We start from the raw sequence: 17971 nt of genomic DNA on the forward strand, positions 1-17971 counted from the left end.
ACTACCGGAGTTTGTGATCCTTTTGCATCACAGCGGTTTAAATCCCAAAGCACCCAGCCACGCACAGAAACGCAGGGAGCGGATGCTGCGATGCTATTCTGAAACTCTCCTGTTACCACTGTTCTCTACCAACGGGCCTTATTACAGTGCTTAGCTTTAAATGTTATCAAATTAGTGAGCCAGGCCAAGTAAATAAGTCATGTTACTCTGCAGTAAACAGCACTGCCAAAAAGCTAGTTAGGTTTTGATTACCAGCAGAACTCCATGATCAATCTGTTCGTTCAATGATCCCAAGAATACAGATTTTTGAAATTAAGATGACTCTATTTTGGGGCGGGGGGGGAAACCCTGACTAATTTGCAGAATTAAGAGGATTAACACACAGACCACACAGAAATATTACAATAATCTTCCGCAAACCCCAGTATCTCCCAAAGAGCATAGCCCTGCTCTGCAGGTGCGAGCAGGGCACGCAATGCAGGGGAAGAGAGATGGTTTCTGAGCTATGAAATCATGGCAAATGCCAGAAAAAGACATATTAACCCAGCTTCTGTTGGGAGATGGCCTAAGGCACTCTGCAGCCTCTGCTCCTGGGAGGAAACAAAGGGGAAATGAATGGAAACGCTGGGCAGGACTGCGGAGAAGTGTGGGGATTAGCAATATCTCGGGAGCTGCAAACCCCACAGAACATGCGATAGGCAACCTTGCACCATGCACCTCTGCTCCTGCACTACTCACCACCGCACAGAAAGGGGATTTAGCCCTATATTGCGAGCGTCTCTAATGTGATCCCACTGAGACCAGAGGAACTGCCTGCAGGCAGATTTAAGCTGTTTACCTGCCACTGCTGCACGTATTAACATATAACATCCTATAACTGGACTAAGCTTTTTGCTGGGGTAAGCCAGCATTGCTGCACTAAGCCAGCGGAGGAGCCAGCCTCGAAAGTGTTAATAATCTCATTGCCTGGAGAAACTCTGCAGCTAAGAGGATGGCTCCTCTGCTGTGCTGGGGGGAAGCGAGAACAAAACCAGGCCCAAGTCTAATTCAGCATCGTAAATACCATTTTTGATTATTCCTCTTCTCTTTCTTATTAAAAAGGTAGCTAGCACCTAAAATGTCCTTGGAAAATATGACCATCGGTGCAGACACTAAAGGAGCTTAAAGACCCTGTGGCCACGCTGCTTTGCTGCGTTAGGTGAGGGGGGCAAAGGGCTGCAGGACTGTGACTGAGATCAAGCTCAGGACAACAGCGTTAAGCATTTGCTCCTGTCCTTGCCAAAACGTAGGTGAACACAGCACCGACTTAAACAGGGTCTGGGCCTGGGTGACCCCCACGTACTCATAAACCCTGCTGCTACTGACCCGCCAGCATCTCAGCCGTGCCGAGAGCTGACAGGAGCAATTCACTTCTTCAGCTGCAACCTGGCAAAGATGATACACGACCGCTCAAAACATAATTCCAGTTTTTGGGTGGCTAGGACTCGGCGCATCCCCCTCCCTTCTTGCGAACCAAGGGCCCCACAGCTCACCCCGCTTGCGGGTGCACACTCACGCACGCAAGACATGTGCGAAGAGGCCGGCGGCACCGGGTCCCAATGCCACCCCGCCGGCACGGGGAACAGGAATGGGAATGGGAATTGGAATGGGAACAGGAACAGAAACAGCTCCCACATGCTGCGGCTCCTGCCTGCAGCCGGCGTGGGTCAGAACAGGCAGAGCAATGTAAAAACCCTACTCTTGATTATTTTATTCTGCAAAGACCAGGGAGACTCAAGGAGAGCAGGGAGGGAAAGAAAAGTTTTGCATTTTTTGCTTTCCACCAAGGTAGCTGCTCTTTTTTTTTCCATGTCAACTGTTAACTTGTTTAAAATATGGCTTGGTAAAACTAAGTACGAGTGGATCAAACTGAAATCAGTATTTGTGCTAATTACACCCTTTTGAAAATTGGAAATAATGGCCCAAAGGGTACAAACACACCAACTGTGAATCATAGGGAAAGGATGAAGGAAAAGGCAGTGTGGGCATTGAAAAGAACAGTCCAGATGAGCTCTGGAAATTTAACTGCTCATGGAATAAATTTCAACACAAACGAGCAATGCACTCGCAGGCCCGCTGCAGATGGAAGCGACAGTCTTTTGTTTTATGTTTTGTTTTTTCTCCCCATGCCTGCTTGATGGGTGATTTGCGTCTGGTGCTCTGTGCTGCAAACTCTCCCCGGAGCGAGCACGCGCGGCGCCCGGAGGAGGCACTGCTGTGCTCCGTGCATGAATGAGGCATTCTCAGTGGATATGGGTCATGCTAGTAGATGTACACAGTAAGATTATTTGACTCTAATTCATGCCACTTGATATAATGTGATAAAACATTTGACATGAGAGATAAGTTCCATTTTAATCTGATAAGGTACGGGGGAAAGAAAGAGTGGGAATTGTAAAGGAGGAAGAGGTTTCTAAGGGACAGGTAATGCGCAGAAAGAGAGGTATCGAGTGAAGGAGGAGGTTGGCTGGGAAAAAAAGCAGCTTTCCCTGCACACTGAGGAAGCAAACGAGCGAGTAAAGAAAGCGAGGAAGGTTGTTACAGTTCCAGAGCTGGGAGACTGAGAAATGGCACTGCTGAGAGATGAAAGGAAGGAAAGTAGGAACAGAAGCTGCTTCAAACAGAAATTGATATATGGACAAATACCCTAAAGGAGACTGAAACACTAATGCTACAGGCTGGCCGTCAACAGAAAACCTTCGCTATAGAACAGCTACGAGGACAGAAAGGCTATAACGCAACAAGAGCAACAGAAACAGAGATATTGGTTAACATGCATCCAAATCCAAAACAAACGGGCATCACAGGTCACTGTTCTCTTACAGTCCAACGAATTTATCTTGTGCAACAGAAAAATAGCTCTGAACATCTGGGTCAGTTCCTACCATGCCATCTTCATCAAGGAGACCACGTCTCAACTTTACCTTTGGTGTCAGACACCACAAGACGGTCCTCCTGAAATACGAAAGTCCATTCCTAATCAGGTCTGTTTTGGTTAGCTTCTAAAATTAAAATTTAGTACGCTTAATTCACTGTCGGTTTTGGAGTGCTCGTCAATGAAACACACTGCAAAATGTGCAGAAGAGATGGCCCTTAGCAAACGCATCTGCCAAAAACCCAGCTCAAATTTTAACAGTAAGAACAATGACCAAGATGTTCTGTTACAGAGAGATTTTCCACAAGCTTAAACATAGTAAAGGGCTCTCTTAGAAGATGCTGTTCCCTTAAAATCCACGCACAGACAGACCAAGACACAGTAGACTAGAGTAGAGATTTAAAGCAGGCAGAGAGCAGATACGAGCCTTAGTCAGAAAGAAAGGAAAGATTTATTTATTTTTTAAAGCTATAACCAATAAATTTTCTCAAAATGTGACTTATCCTCCTGTCTTATTTTGTCACATTTTGGGTCTCTCCTGCTTGGTGTCCAAGGAGGAGAAGGCATTTACTTACATCAAATAACCTTTCTATATACATCTCCTCATTGACCTTATCACGCAGGACATCCTGAGAGTGGCGGACAAATGTCACATAGGCATCAGCAACATCCATCCCCGGCTTCTGCATGGGGGAGAGAAGAAGAGAGAGAGAGAGAGAAACATGAATAGCAGCGCAGGGGACAGCTCCTCTGTGTAGCCTCGTCCCTGCTTTTCCTTCTCCTCCATCTCCTGCTGTCCTCCTGCAGTTCGCCCTTTCCTTACCTGACAGACACTGAGTCCCGCTGCTTTGTGCCCTGTGACCAGCGAAATACCGTGTGCAGCACAAGATCATGCAAAGACACTTGCTCTTTCTCTTCTTTTGCCTAGAATGAAGCCGGCCAGAGGAATAAAGCTCTTCCTTGACATACCGACGCCGTGAAGATGTCTTGCTACCTTTGGTGCTGTTGACCTAATGAGTGAACCAGCAAGCCAGGCTGGAGATTTGTTGTTTTCTTGGGTCATCTTCTCTATGCAAGCCCTCTGGTTTCTGCAGGTAGAAAGCTAGAGCCCAGCCAGAGCTGGGCTCTTGGTTCCTCTTCTACGATGCGAGGAAGTGTGTAGTAAGCAGCTGGCGTTGCAGGAGGCATGCCAAAATCACCTTTCTTTTTCTGTTTAGACCCCTGACCTCACATTTAGTGCTGCTCTTAAGAATAAATTGGGTAAATGGTAAGTCAGGAAATGTATGTCTACGTGAATGTTTCAGCTGCTGCTAAACTGCAGGAAGCCTCCCCGTTCTGTCTAGGGCTCTCCGCAGAATTTAACTGATTTTAAACAGTAACCTACAAGTGTACAAGATTTTGGGGACAACAACATTTCTTTAAAGAAAATGGGAACTGAAGCTGGTGGAAGGGAAAATACTTAAAAAAAAAAAATCTTGTTTGAGTTCACAGTACTTGATATATTGGAATCAAACTTACCTCAAAGGAAACCCATTAAAATACTGTAACATGAGTCATTACAAGAACTGCCACAAAACCTTAAATTTCCATGGCACATTGTAAGTTTGTTAATAACTAGTGTCATTAGTTTCCGTTACTGTGATTTACCTCAGATCACAGAGTATCGTTTCTCTGCAAGATACGATTGTCAGCCACTGTAAATTGAAGTTAGTTAACACATCTGTGTAATTTCCAGGGTGAAAATGAGGACAGTTTGGAAAGCAGTAGGAAGGGAGGTTTTTAATACAAAGCAAACAATTATCAAGCAAAGGGCCAGTGCTTGGCCCTTGGGAAGCCAGTAACATTTCTTAACACCTACTGCAACAATGACAAGGTATTAATTTGAAAAACAATGAGGACAACACAAATGTGGCAGTAGTCAAGTGTTACACTTTCAAGCAATTTTCAGCACGCCGATCGTGCCCATTTCAAGGTGGCATTAAACGGATTGGTTTGTACCCAGACAATTGCAACGGCGTTTGCGGAATTAGATTTAACTGATGATTTTCTGTTCAACACCAGGATTTCCCCTCTGTCCTCTAAAAGAGGAGCCTCTAACCAAACAGGTTTTTCTTTCTCCTTCCCCCGGAAAGGCAGTGGCTCACGGACCATGGGGTGGCCTCCCGCAAAGGTCTGGGAACTGTGCGGGGCTGGTGCTTGATTTCATCAAAAATGTTGAGGCTGTTAAGGAAGCTGCTGTAACACAGCTTCGTTTCCAGGGGGAGGTGAGGAAACAACCAAAAAATAACCCCGATGAATGATTTCTGCTCTATTTTATGCAAGAACCAGAGCGTCCGACTGGGCCCGAGGACGGGAGCAGGCCCTGCTCCTCCTGCATGGCCACAATGCTGAGGACCTCCCGAGGGTCCCCCAGGTACAATGAGAAAATGCTTTTGGAAAAGCTTAAAAGGGTTATATAGCATTTTACCGAGGTTGCTTCCCTAGAGATGCTTTACTTTCCAGGAACGTAGAGGCCTCAGAGAAGGCCACGCTTTGCCCTAGAAGTTACTTAAAATAACTGTTCTGTGCTCAAATTCCTGATGGCTAAATATTTAGGATGCACTCGAATGACTAGGAGTTTCAACTGAAGGATCTCCACATTTTCTAGGGCTAGAAATGAATTCTGAGTCTCTCTAATGCTCTCAATATCTTGTTCCTATTACTCCAAGACAACAGGATGCCGATCTCTGCATTGGGATATTTTAAACCAAGCGAGATCTCTTATTCAAGAGTTTGTCTTTCTCGTGCTGGGCTAAAGATATGGCAATTTGGTAGGAAAGGTTTCTTTTGGGCTAAAGGGATGGAAACACTGAACGCAGATGATGTGGTCCAAGGTGTCTGATAAATTTATCATGTTGTCATGTGAGAGCATGCAGAGCAATTGCATCAGCATTAAATGTACATATATACATTATACATACAGGTCACCAAACTCAGCTGAGTTATTCTTGATTTACACTGCCCAGTCTAACTGGATGCAGGAACTGGTGTGGTATATTAAGATCTACTCTTTTTTCACTTGCAATTGCTCAGGATCCTTCTGCCTGTAAATGTTACAGGAGCCCCTTATTTCAGCCAACATTCATATACTACACTTCAACTCAATTTAAATGTAAATTTCTGGCAAGTTAAGTGCTCTGTCTAAGGACGTTAAGGGCTCTTTTCCTTATGAATCAAGGTCTAATTAGAGAAGACGATGTACAGTTTTCCTATACCAATTACAGAAAAATGGAAAAAATTATTTTCATTAACAATTTCCCAAACACATGTTGCTAGCTCGTCACCATTTCCCCAAAGTAATAAAAAAGTCATTTTCCAAAAGAGTAAAATAAACCAACAATTAGAAGAACAAAAATAAAATACATTAGCTAATGTGTTAGATGTGTGTTGGCTCAGTTCTAACATGTCTGGACCTTTTTGTTTGGAAATTATACTGTATTTGTACAAGTCCAAATGAAGAATTAACAGAATGCACTGCTCCCATTTTTTAAAAATGTGATTCAAGCCAATTGCATAAATATGGTACCTTTTTGACACCATCTGCAAATTATTGCCTAAACAGCCTTGTAGGTCTCCATAAGAGGGTAACTGCTCATTATTAACATCATGGAGATATGCTTTCCAGTTCAAATGTTAGAAGTGTGAAGGCCCATGGTTCAATCTTGGCTGTTAATGCATAACGTAGGTTGCTACACATGCCATAAACCAAAGCACGATGCAAATTACTACGACAGAAGTTGTTTAAATTGTGCTTACGGGTACATCCACGTATTTGGAAGCAGCCTTCACCTGTAAAAGGAACAAGAAGAGAGTTTATACCATCGGTACGTTTTCAGGTCTTTGCTTTTTCTTTAAACAACTGTAAGAGCTTCTCCAGCCAAGACTTGGGACAACATAATGCTGAGCGGGGGAAAAAGGGTGATAAAAACTACATTTCCTGTCTAAAAGAATAGGCAAGGGTGGTATTTTTGTTGTTGTTGTTTTGGAGAGGTAACTTTACTGCTGCTAAAGCTCTAATAGCAACAGATGATAGTGTGGGAGTTGTGCTTCTCCCTCTTCTACTTCAGCGAGCGGGGGAAGACGGGGTTCGTAAGTAGACGTTATTTTCTTCAGAGGCCTCGTTCTCCGCCCGATGCCACGTGTCTCTGAAGGCAGTGCGTGTCTCTCCCACTGGGAGCCGCATCCCAGGGACCGTGGGAGCTCCCCTGGCAGCAGGGGCACGATGGCATGGCAAGGCTGGCAGGCACCTGCACCAAGGCGGCCACAAGAAAGCACCCAAAGGACCCTAATTTTGCCCCCTGCCCATAGTCCCAGCCACGGAGTGCTTCCCCCAGCTTTGCAGGCTGCAGCCTGGGACATTATTTTCCCCCTTTTTGACGCTGACAGGAGCTCGCAGACCATGTTGGGGCGGCGTGCTCACGCCATGCCACAGAGAAGTGCCCCAAAGCTTTTCTGCTTCCCCGACGATGCACAGCTACATTAGTGTTTCCCATGATTTCCACCCCCCCTTTTAAAAGATGTTATTTGAGGAAGGGTACCAGAGGGCAGACACTGCACTCTATGGTGTCCTCACAAGCCGGCGGGGGCTGCAAGACCCCAAATTTACTTTCTCTCCGGTTTGCCATGCAGCAGGGTGCACATCACCTGGCACGGGAGGTGGGGTGGCCCCCGGTGTCAGGGCCAACTTTTCCAACTGAGCAGTGCCCAGCTGGCCAGAGAGACCTTTTTCCCACTGTAGCATAAGGCACCGTGTCTAGAAAGAGTACGGCTGGGATTTTCCACAACGCTTCTGCTTTTAATTAGGGTAAGCGTTGCCGGCCATCTTTGTTTGGGTGTAAAAGCTCACCTGCTTTTAAATATTTCTAAAGCTACCATTAAAACAGCCTAAATATAACACGCACACAGTTGCATCTTGGGATGAATAAATTATGTGTCCCAAATGAGAGAATGAATGTATGTGTGAGACAGAATGTGAGAGTGGGTGGAAGCATTCATATGGTGTGTGTGGGGGGTGCATAATTAAGCACAATGAGGCGATACAAAAGACCAGACTGGTGGTAATTGCCGAGGTGAACGCTGCAAGTATTGGCAGCGCCCGGGCTGCCGAGCCGGGGGGGCAAGAACAGAGGTAAGGGCAGGAGGAGGGTGCCGAGCGCCTGCTGCCCCGATGCGACCCAAGGTCTGGCTCTCCGAGGGGATGGAGGGGGACGGGGCACATCCCAGAACATGAGTTTACAAAGGAGGTAGCAAAATCAGCGCCAAGCCCTTGCTCCCAGCGAAGAGCAAATGCTCGTCTCTCCTCCAGGTATCCCCGTTCCCAGCTGGCTGTCTGGACACCTCGCTCTTTCACTGCATTTATCCTCACAACTTTCTTGGGAGGTAGCGAAGCGCTATCCCTTGCTTCTGCCGAACGGGAGCGGAGGAGCCCCAGCCTCCATCCATGAAGGCAGCTGGAGCCCAGCCAACGGCTGCAGCTCCCGAGGAGCAGGCAGTCACGGCACACCCACGCCGGCGTGGAGCAAGCCGCAGGCAGGGCTACCCAAGCTAGCTCCAAACGAGCTCTTTTTCTGAGCAGCAAAGCTAAACAACCAGGAGGAAAGCTTGGAAAATGGTGCAGAATTGAAGCCGGGGTCCGTGCTCGGGACTACACCGTGCCATGCACCTGTATTTTCAAATATCACACAGGGCATGAAGTAATGCAGCGGCACCCCAGGAAACCTGCGATCTGAGTGTGGATTTAGCACTCTTAGGTCCAGCTTAGCGCCACTGTCTCAAGCTGCCTTCTTCCCCAAAGCCAAGAGGGGACAAGAATAACTCAGTCGGCTTCCTGCGATCTCCCCCCTCCACCCACAAAAAAACTGAGCTGCTTCTCCTGCCCACTCCCCTTTAATCAGAATAATTACTTGTTTTTCTTTAAACTCAGATTTGGCTACATTTAGTGAAATTTCCAAACTGCCGGATGTTGTGTGATTTTTGCTAGGCTGCCGTTTTTCACAAAGTATGTGACTTTGCCATGAAACGTCTCAGTTTACCATACAAATTTTGCGCAGAACAAAAATAAGATCTTTTACTTCTGTCTCCCTCGGGTAATATGGAGTCTTTAGTTTTAATTACCGTAGGTGTAATTCTCCACCTACAGAGGCCATCCAGATTAAAGGGAATTTTAGCAGCTGTCATTCCTGTGACTCAGTGGATCTGCACATGCAGATGCCCAGCCAGGGCCTGGGCTGCTGCTGCTGAGATGCACTTAAATGTAGCAACAAACAGGAAAAAAAAAAAAAAAGTCTGGCCAAATTTAGAAGGGTATTTTCCTCCCAAAGTCCTCTGCAAGGAGAAGTGGCTAGTGAGAATTTATTAGGACAACAGATGCATTAATTTTATCTTGAATTTCGAGGCAAGAATTGGAAATGAGGATATCCTACTAGGTGATAAAACTGTCTGTCACAAGACCCCCGATTACATGTCACTTGCAGAGCGCCTGGAAAACACGCGATAAAAGAAGTCGGTAGAAGGGGGTGGGAGACTAATGCTTTCTAGAGCTCAGCGGCTTGGACCATCACACTTTGTTGTATTTGTTCAGACAGGGAAAACGTAGGAGGTGGTGCAAGCATGCTGTAACAAGAGAGGGTTTCTCTATTTATCGTTGCAAAGACTAAACACAGCAAATCCCATTACTACTGCAGGGAAGGGAGACTTTCTAAGCCCGGTGCCAAAGGGGTCGGGGCTGTTCCTCAGCCTCCTTTTGCGGTTGGTGCTGCCCAGTGGCTCCCAGTAAACAAGTAGGCCAAAGCGAGAAACATTCCTTGCCCAGAAAGGAGCAATCCTGCTCCTCCGCAGTGCACCCAGTGTCCTTGCTGGGGGCGAGAGCTCAGCACCTTCCTGGGGATGTGGACACACCATGCACAGTAACTATTTGGATGCACACCCCTTCCCGGCTGGAAACTCAGCAAACCGAAGCTGTGGAGCTGGGCTCAAAGGCTGCGGGGCCATTGGAGTGGGACAGACCATTTTGCTGCTGCTGGGGCAGCTAATTGTCAGTAGGTGTCCGAGGAGCAGCAGAGTGAGGATGCTTGACCCCCACGCACCTATGTGCTGCCTCCTCACGGGTGCCCAGAGCCCGAGCGCGGCCAGGGGGTTCACTCAGCAATCAAAGGGAGCACCACTCGGCAGCGTAAACAGTAGGATGTGGTGGGAGCAGCGCTGCATCAACCGAAGAACAGCTTGGATTCACGGAGAAGAAAGGGCTGCACAGTACACTATCTACCCAGGCTGATGCTGGTACTTCCGATGCCTGAAAAGCTGCCGCCTCCACATCCTCTGCTGCTGGCACGCGAGCGTCTCCTAACCCTCAGCAGCACTGGAACGAGGGAAGGTATCCACCCCAAGGCATCCCGTGCATCCCCTCCGAGCAGAGCGAGCACAGCCCCGGGGCTGTAACCACGCAGGGGTTATCCTGGAAGAAAAGCTGCGCTGCAGGGCAGTGAGTGGGACACCCCCCCTTCCCCTCCTTCTCCAAAGAACAAAGTGGCTCCAGCACACCTGAAAAGTTGTGATGCTTAGTTTAGATAAGCTGCCAGACCGTGTGTGCACACAGCTGCCTGTGAGCTGAGTTTCCTGCCTCAGCTGGTGAGCTTTCCTACATCCATTCTTACCGTCCCCGTTTCCAAACGGATCCTACAAAACTGCCTCAAACTCAGCAAAAAGGGCCCGAGAGTAGCAAACAACAGACAATTACGAGTAGCTAAGACAACTCCTGAAAGAGATTTTGGAAAGCCTTCCCAGCCTGCAGAGCAGTGCCTTCTGCCTCCTGCCCAGTCTCCGTGAACAAGTGAGCGCAGGACAGGCTGTGCACGCGGGCAGCGGGGCCGGTGGGTGAGAATGTTAATGTAACTTTCCAAGCAAGCCCAGACACATGCATTTGGGTGCACACCTGTCTGTGAGCTGAGCTAAGAGAAGCCACGCTTGCAAACAGATGCTCTTGTAAACTTCCTGGCATGCATTTTCAGGAGACCTTTGAAAATCGGCTGCTATGTGTTTGTCTTAAGAAGCTGTCACAACACTTTTCTGGAATACAGCTCAGATTGCTGAGCCCTTGTGGATACTGAGGCCAATTTTGCATGGATATTGTTCTTGTCCTGTACTTTTCTAGGAAATACATAACGGGATGAGCTGTGGATTGGTTCTGCAATGTTAGGGAGAAATGTGTCACGAGACGCACCTTGTGCTGCGTAACCTCATGGCATTTCCCCCACCTTGTTCTCTTTTAGAAACACGAAGGCACTCCTTAGATCTCCCTTATTTTGTTTTTTACTTCTTAAGATGGCCACTATTATGGCCAGAAGAATGAAAGGAACACACCTGTCATGCAAGGTGGCAATGAAGCAACTTCTTTAGTTGGGCAAATTGCATGTACAGTGCAATGATTTTTTTTCATCTTCATATGCATCCTCAACAGAATAAACTCCATCAGCCTGAATGATGACTAGAGATAGCTTTACATTGTGCTACAATAAGATGGCCTATGCATCTTGGGTGTTTATGTACTGTATATCTGCATACAGGTTGTGTATTCACATGGGGGTTAGAGTGTTCAAACATCACAGAATGGCAGGATTATTATGTAGCTGATATAGCCCTGGGAGAGCAGGAGATTACAACTCGGGAAAAAAAAAAAGAAAAGAAAATATTGTCTGTACTTACAGTAAATGACAGGAAAGAAGAAAACAAAGTTCCTTCATCGTATCTAGACAGTTTGGCCAAGACTCCTTCCAAAATGGTGACAAACTATGAAGACAAAAGATACTGCAATTATTTTTAGTAATTGAACAAGGGCATAAAAATCAACATCAGCTTCAAAGAAGTCAGTGGAGCTCTCAGCATTGCCAAAGGAACGGACAACCTGTCCCTGAGCACAGCGGGCTGGGGAGCGGGGAGAAAGGAGCATTGCCTTTCAGGTGCTACGTCTCGCGGGGTGGGAATCACCCGTCGGTGTCATGGGTGATGCTGGGGACAGGAGGTGGGTGCAGCACGCAGGGAAGCCAGCACAGCCTCTCCGGACGGGGAAGCTGGTGGTTCTTGCTCCCAGTACGCAGTGTCAAGCACGCAGCTAGCTGGGTATTCTTGCAGAAGAATCGAACTGGCATATGTTGGTGGATTATGTTTAAAGGTCTCCACTGTATAATAGGGATGACTTGTTCTCAGAAAGTTTGAAACTAGAGGAAAACACACCCCACCATCTTTCTCCCTGCGTACCAATTCCCCTCTGTGTTAGTGCAGCACACCAGACCTACACAACAACCCAAGGGAAATGCTGGCAGCTGAGCTACAGGAGCCGACTCTGATGAAAAACAATTTCCAAACAATTAAACCTGACATTTTGGAATGTATTTCCCACTACTGTCACCTCTAAATTAATTTCTTAGAAGACCATATGGCGATCTTGCACAAGACGAATTATTTTGTCCGCACAACCTTATGCGTAGGAGTGGTGACCACCTCTGCGTGCCACCCCAACGTCTATGCAGCAGCATTTAGCGGTGCCACCCCCTGACTGCAGCTACCCTCAGTGCCGTGGGGTGATGCTGACCACGGGTGTTACCCCATCAACATAACACCCATTCCTTAAAACCACGTCTGGCCCAGTATGGCAATCCTGCTAGCAGCGTATTACATCTCACGCAGTTCCTAATCATCAAAGAGTCACCATGAAAGGACTGGGAGATGTATGATCTTGCCTGTGAGAAACAAGAAGCCAATTCAACATCTTAATGTGTCACATTTTAATGGAAACGTACATATTAAAAACGCAATGTTAACAGTGAATCACTTCACCTGAAGCTGAAGGTTACCTTTGCCACTAGGAGTGTTATCATTTCTTTGACGGTTTCCTCAATTAGTTCGTCTATTTTTGAATGGTACTGGTGCTAAAGAAAAATAAAAGGAGAGGGTGAGGAAAATATTAGCCTTGATCACAGGCAAGAGCTCTATGGTTGTCAGCCTCTTCCCTTGGTAAACCACAATATGGAGTAGCATTAAACCAAAGAATTATGCAGCTTATTACCTTGTACTCCACTATAGTGGCCAGTGATTACTTACACTTATAGGGGAGACCTTGAATTCAGGAGACTCTTACACCAGTTTGTGAAGCATGGGCAAACCCTGCCCTCTTCTGTGTGCCCACAGCTCCAGGAGCCACACGCACGCGTCGGAGAAGAGGCTTTGCCATGCCCAAGAGCACCAGCACCCAGTGCTCCTAGAGACCCTGGAGTCCTTTTGCTTCCATTCTGCAGGCATTATCCCATTCTGTGGGCATTATCCTGTTCATTTTTCACATGGATCACACCTGACAATGAGATACGCCTGTCGCCGGAGGGAAACGGGCAGCCCTTGCCTAGGGCACCACAAACCACGCAGCCCTCGGAAGGGGAGTGGGGAGGATTTGCTGCACCAGGGGAGTTTGCAGTGGGTCGAACCCCCGGAGATGGTGCTGTGCACTTCCCATCTACTGCAACAAAGCATGTGAACGCATGTTACGCACTGGGTTCAGCAGGCACATGGTTCAAATTAAGCACTCGTTTAAATGCTTTGCTCAGTGACTAGAAGATAGATTTAAAACCCCCCAACAAACCAAGATGAGCCTTTTTGTCCCATGCAAAAGCCCGCAGGCAGTGCTAGCCCTGAGCCCTGGGTGTTAGCAGATCCCGCGGCATGAGCTCAGAACCGGCTGACCAACGCCGGTGCCTGCAGCATCAGCGTTTCTGAGTCCTCAACCCAATTTCTGCACATGCCAAACCTTGCTTAGCTTGGGAGCTCTGATGCAATCAGCTGCAATATGGCTAGAATAGGTACTAAAATACAGTCTTCTACTAATTTAGAAAAGACCTGTTTCCAATACAAGATTTAATTAGTGAAAACATACAGTATATTCTTATTTTCAATGGACTGAGAAAATACTGATTATGACTGCTTTCCAACACAAAACATTTGATTTTTCAGTCAAACATTTCAAGCACTGGTGCTAGTCACTATATTCATTACCACTTGGCATTAATATTGTTTTAAAATGTTAACATCAAATCACATTGAAAGACACAAATCTGCTTTAAATACTAATCAGACTTTGGGAAGGAAGACTGCAAGGGCTTTACAAATGCTGGATGTTGGTCTCAGTGTCTGATCGGCAGTCTCTGAACTGCTCTACAGCTTGGGGATTTTTTTCTATGACAGTAACATATTAATACAGGAATTTGCAAAAAAGAAAATAAAAGTAGGACACACTTACCCACTGTTTAGCAAACTTTTCAGATGATTGGGGACAGAAATAAAGAGGAAAGTGCAAAAGACAGGAAAAAGAACATATGAAGATAAACAATAAATAAACCAAAATCTTTAAAAAAAAGGGACATATGAGAACAGCAGCATCATGCACAGAAACAATAAGCAATGGAAAGTGAAACGTGATCAAAACCTCCTTCCACTGAAATATGAGAGATCGCTACCTGTAGTATTTGCAGGCAGTAAAACAGGGGGAAGGGACGGGATTGTTCCTAACTGCTGACAGTCTCTTATGGTTTTATTTTGCTCCAAAGAGGAAGGCGACAGGCAGGGTTCAGCATCGGGGCAGCTGCACACCCTTCACTAGGATGTACCTGACGGGCGAGCCCTGCTGCAGGGCAGGGCAGGCAGGGCAGGGGTGCACGGTGCAGCACACCGTGGCCGAAGACCTGGCTGGGGCCACTCAGAGCCTCACCCACGCAGGAGGACAGGCTGGCACCGCCACGCCACAGGCTGCAATCTGCCAGGCCCACTCAGAGGAAAAAACATACATCAACAAGCAAGTGATATTTGCATTTGCAGTTCCCATTTCCATGTCCTGCTTTGCAGGTCAAGACATATATGAGTCCCTTATAGGGATCATAGTTATGATTAATCTGTTTAATGCAGAGTTAGCCCTTATCAGCTCCCAGGATTGACCTGGCCATTCCCAGCACAGCTCGAGATGTAGCTGCGGGGTGATGGGGACCTGTGACAGCTGGGTACAGGTAGGAGCTGCTGACATCCTTGGCATACACAGCCAGGACCTCCTAAGGGAGATGGAGAAGGGGTTGTGCGTATATTGGGGTGTTGTGGTTTAACCCGGCAGGCAGCTAAACACCACACAGCCGTTTGCTCACTCCACCCCCTGCCCCCAGTGGGATGGGGGAGAGAATCGGGGGGAATAAAAACAGTAAAACTCGTGGGTTGAGATAAAGACGGTTTAATAGGACAGAAAAGGAAGGGAAAATAATAATAATAATGATAAAAGAATATACAAAGCAAGTGATGCACAATGCAGTTGCTCACCACCTGCTGACCGATGCCCAGCCTGTCCCTGAGCAGCGGTCTCCCCCCCCAGCCAACTCCCCCCAGTTTCTGTACTGAGCATGACGTCCCAGGGTATGGAATGTCCCTTGGGCCAGTTGGGGTCAGCTGTCCTGGCTGTGCCCCCTCCCAGCTTCTTGTGCACCTCCAGCCTTCTCAGTCGGTAGAGCATGGGGAGCTGAAAAGTCCTTGGCTAGTGTAAGCACTGCTCAGCAACAACTAAAACATCGGTGTGTTATCAACATTGTTCTCACCCTAAATCCAAACCACAGCACCGTACCAGCTACTAGGAAGAAAATTAACTCTATCCCAGCTGAAACCAGGACATGGGGGTGTCTTCCCCATGATGAGCCGGCAGTGTGCCCAGGTGGCCAAGAAGGCCAATGGCATCCTGGCCTGTATCAGAACTAGTGTGGCCAGCAGGAGTAGGGAAGTGATCGTGCCCCTGTACTCGGCACTGGTGAGGCCGCACCTCGAATACTGTGTTCAGTTTTGGGCCCCTCACTACAAGAAGGACGTCGAGGTGCTGGAGCGTGTCCAGAGAAGGGCAACGAGGCTGGTGAAGGGTCTGGAGAACAAGTCTTATGAGGAGCAGCTGAGGGAACTGGGGTTGTTCAGCCTGGAGAAAAGGAGGCTGAGGGGAGACCTCATCGCTCTCTACAACTACCTGAAAGGAGGTTGTAGCGAGGTGGGTGTTGGTCTTTTCTCCGAAGTAACAAGCGATAGGACGAGAGGAAATGGCCTCAAGTTGCGCCAGGGGAGGTTTAGATTGGATGTGAGGAAAAATGTCTTTACTGGAAGAGTGGTGAAACATTGGAACAGGCTGCCCAGGGAAGTGGTGGAGTCCCCATCCCTGGAGGTATTTAAAAGACGTGTAGATGAGGCGCTTAGGGACATGGTTTAGTGGGCATGGTGGTGTTGGGTTGACGGTTGGACTCGATGATCTTAGAGGTCTTTTCCAACCTCAATGATTCTATGATTCTATGATTCTATGATTCTATGTTTTCCTTCTGCTGCTGCATTTTCTGTGTGCGTGGAAGACCTCGCAACCAAGGATATAGCTAACTGCTTTCATTGGGGAAATCACGAGTTTTAACTCAAAAATGGCTAGCTACATGCAAAATAATACACTGTGAAATGCACTGACCAATGCTTTTTCAATTAAAGGCTTGTTTAAAAAGCAAATAAGAGCCCTGATGGAATAAAACCACAGCTCTGAGAGCAGGAGAGGACCCTGTGCACGCACCAAGGTGGTGCTGGTAGGACTCTGACCGCTCGTTCCCATTGCAGCCGCAATCCCTGGGGCAGACTCAGACCCGGTGCCAGGGCCAGCGACTGTGCAGAATAGGGCCCAGGAGGCTGTGGGTCCTGCCCCGGGCAGCCGCAGCGATGTGCACCCAGTGCCGCCCACGCTGCAGCCCCAGCTCCACCTCGGGAAGACGAGCCCCAGCCAGGATGGGGTCAGAGAAGGCAGCGGTTTGGAAAACGACTGCCTGGTGCTGCTTTCCCAGATGCCTGGCTCGTAAACCAGTGTTTCCAACAGCTCCTTCTACATTTCTTATGAAAACACCCAAGGTTAAAGATCGCATAACTGGTTTGCTTTACCCAGCATAGCCCCCGCTTTTGATCGAGTTCATCGCAGCTTTCTATTAGCTCAATTATTGCAATCCATAATCAGTGCACCACAATGATTCAACTTGACTTTATGTGATGAGTATCTTGCCTTGTCATGTAACAGATTGTGTGTACGTTGTATTTCTCTAAGGACCATCTGACCTTAGATATTAAATAGAAACATACTAGACCAACTGAGAAACATTTAATACATACATTTATCCCCTTAGATGTATTAAAAATTCAGAGGAAAAATAAATATTTAAGATGGTAAAGTATGTTTACCAAATGTTTTAACAGCTGCCTTTAGAGACAAGGAAATGGAAATGAAATGATGGGTGTTTGTTTCACAGGGTAATGCTCGCAAAATGCATTCAAGTATCTGTTAAAGTGAGCGTAACTGAAGGTAGACTTAAAGGGAAGGCCATTGGGGTGGGAGGGAAACCGCAGGAGCGAGGTCAAGTAACGTGTCGAGAGAGCCTCTGCTCACGTGCAGCTTGGACTGTCAGAAAAATCAGTGGTTTGTTTCTAATCAAAATGTCTTCTCCAGCTAGGTCTGGGCAAACGCCCCTGCCTGAGCACCGCGGTGGGCAGTTTGAGCCCTTTTTGCTGCTTTTGAACTGTCTGCAAAGGGACCATGTATTTTAGGAACCATGCGGCGGCTGCGGCACTGAGGGAGGGTCCTGTCAGCGAGGAGCGCCTGTCCCTCCCTCCCTGTCCATCCCTCCCCAGCGGGGCTGCAGGCAGCCACGCACCGGGGACGGGGAGACAGAGGGACTCAACGATGCACAGACCCAGCTCCCCGAATTATGGAGGAAGACACAGGCTTGAAACCCGGTTTCTCACTCCTCTACTGTCTATCTGACTGTCTCATCATTTCCACCGGGGACTGGAAGAGGTGGGGTGGCATTTTGTCCTCCCCTCACGGGCTGTAACGACATATCTATATCCTAGCCTTTACCCCCTGAGCATGACCATCTCGGCGCACAGGTTTAGCCAGCTTCAAGAAGAGGAGATGGAGGTAGCTGAAATATGGAGTGCCAC

General features: G+C 47.5%; 1 protein-coding gene across 8 annotated transcripts in view; it reads right to left on the reverse strand.

Moving 5' to 3' along the window:
* The window catches only part of CADPS (calcium dependent secretion activator), a 229456-nt gene that overhangs the window by 18994 nt on the left and 192491 nt on the right, over positions 1–17971 (reverse strand). For all 8 annotated transcript variants that reach the window (XM_076346560.1, XM_076346556.1, XM_076346559.1 and 5 more), the window contains 4 exons: positions 12802–12876; positions 11654–11737; positions 6710–6742; positions 3490–3597 (listed from right to left, as the gene is read on the reverse strand). In XM_076346560.1, coding sequence (XP_076202675.1) covers positions 3490–3597; positions 6710–6742; positions 11654–11737; positions 12802–12876 — 300 coding nt within the window. The remainder of the gene's footprint in view (positions 1–3489; positions 3598–6709; positions 6743–11653; positions 11738–12801; positions 12877–17971) is intronic.

This window comes from Aptenodytes patagonicus, chromosome 8 (assembly GCF_965638725.1).
Source record: "Aptenodytes patagonicus chromosome 8, bAptPat1.pri.cur, whole genome shotgun sequence".
In the NCBI taxonomy this organism is placed as follows: Eukaryota; Metazoa; Chordata; class Aves; order Sphenisciformes; family Spheniscidae; genus Aptenodytes; species Aptenodytes patagonicus.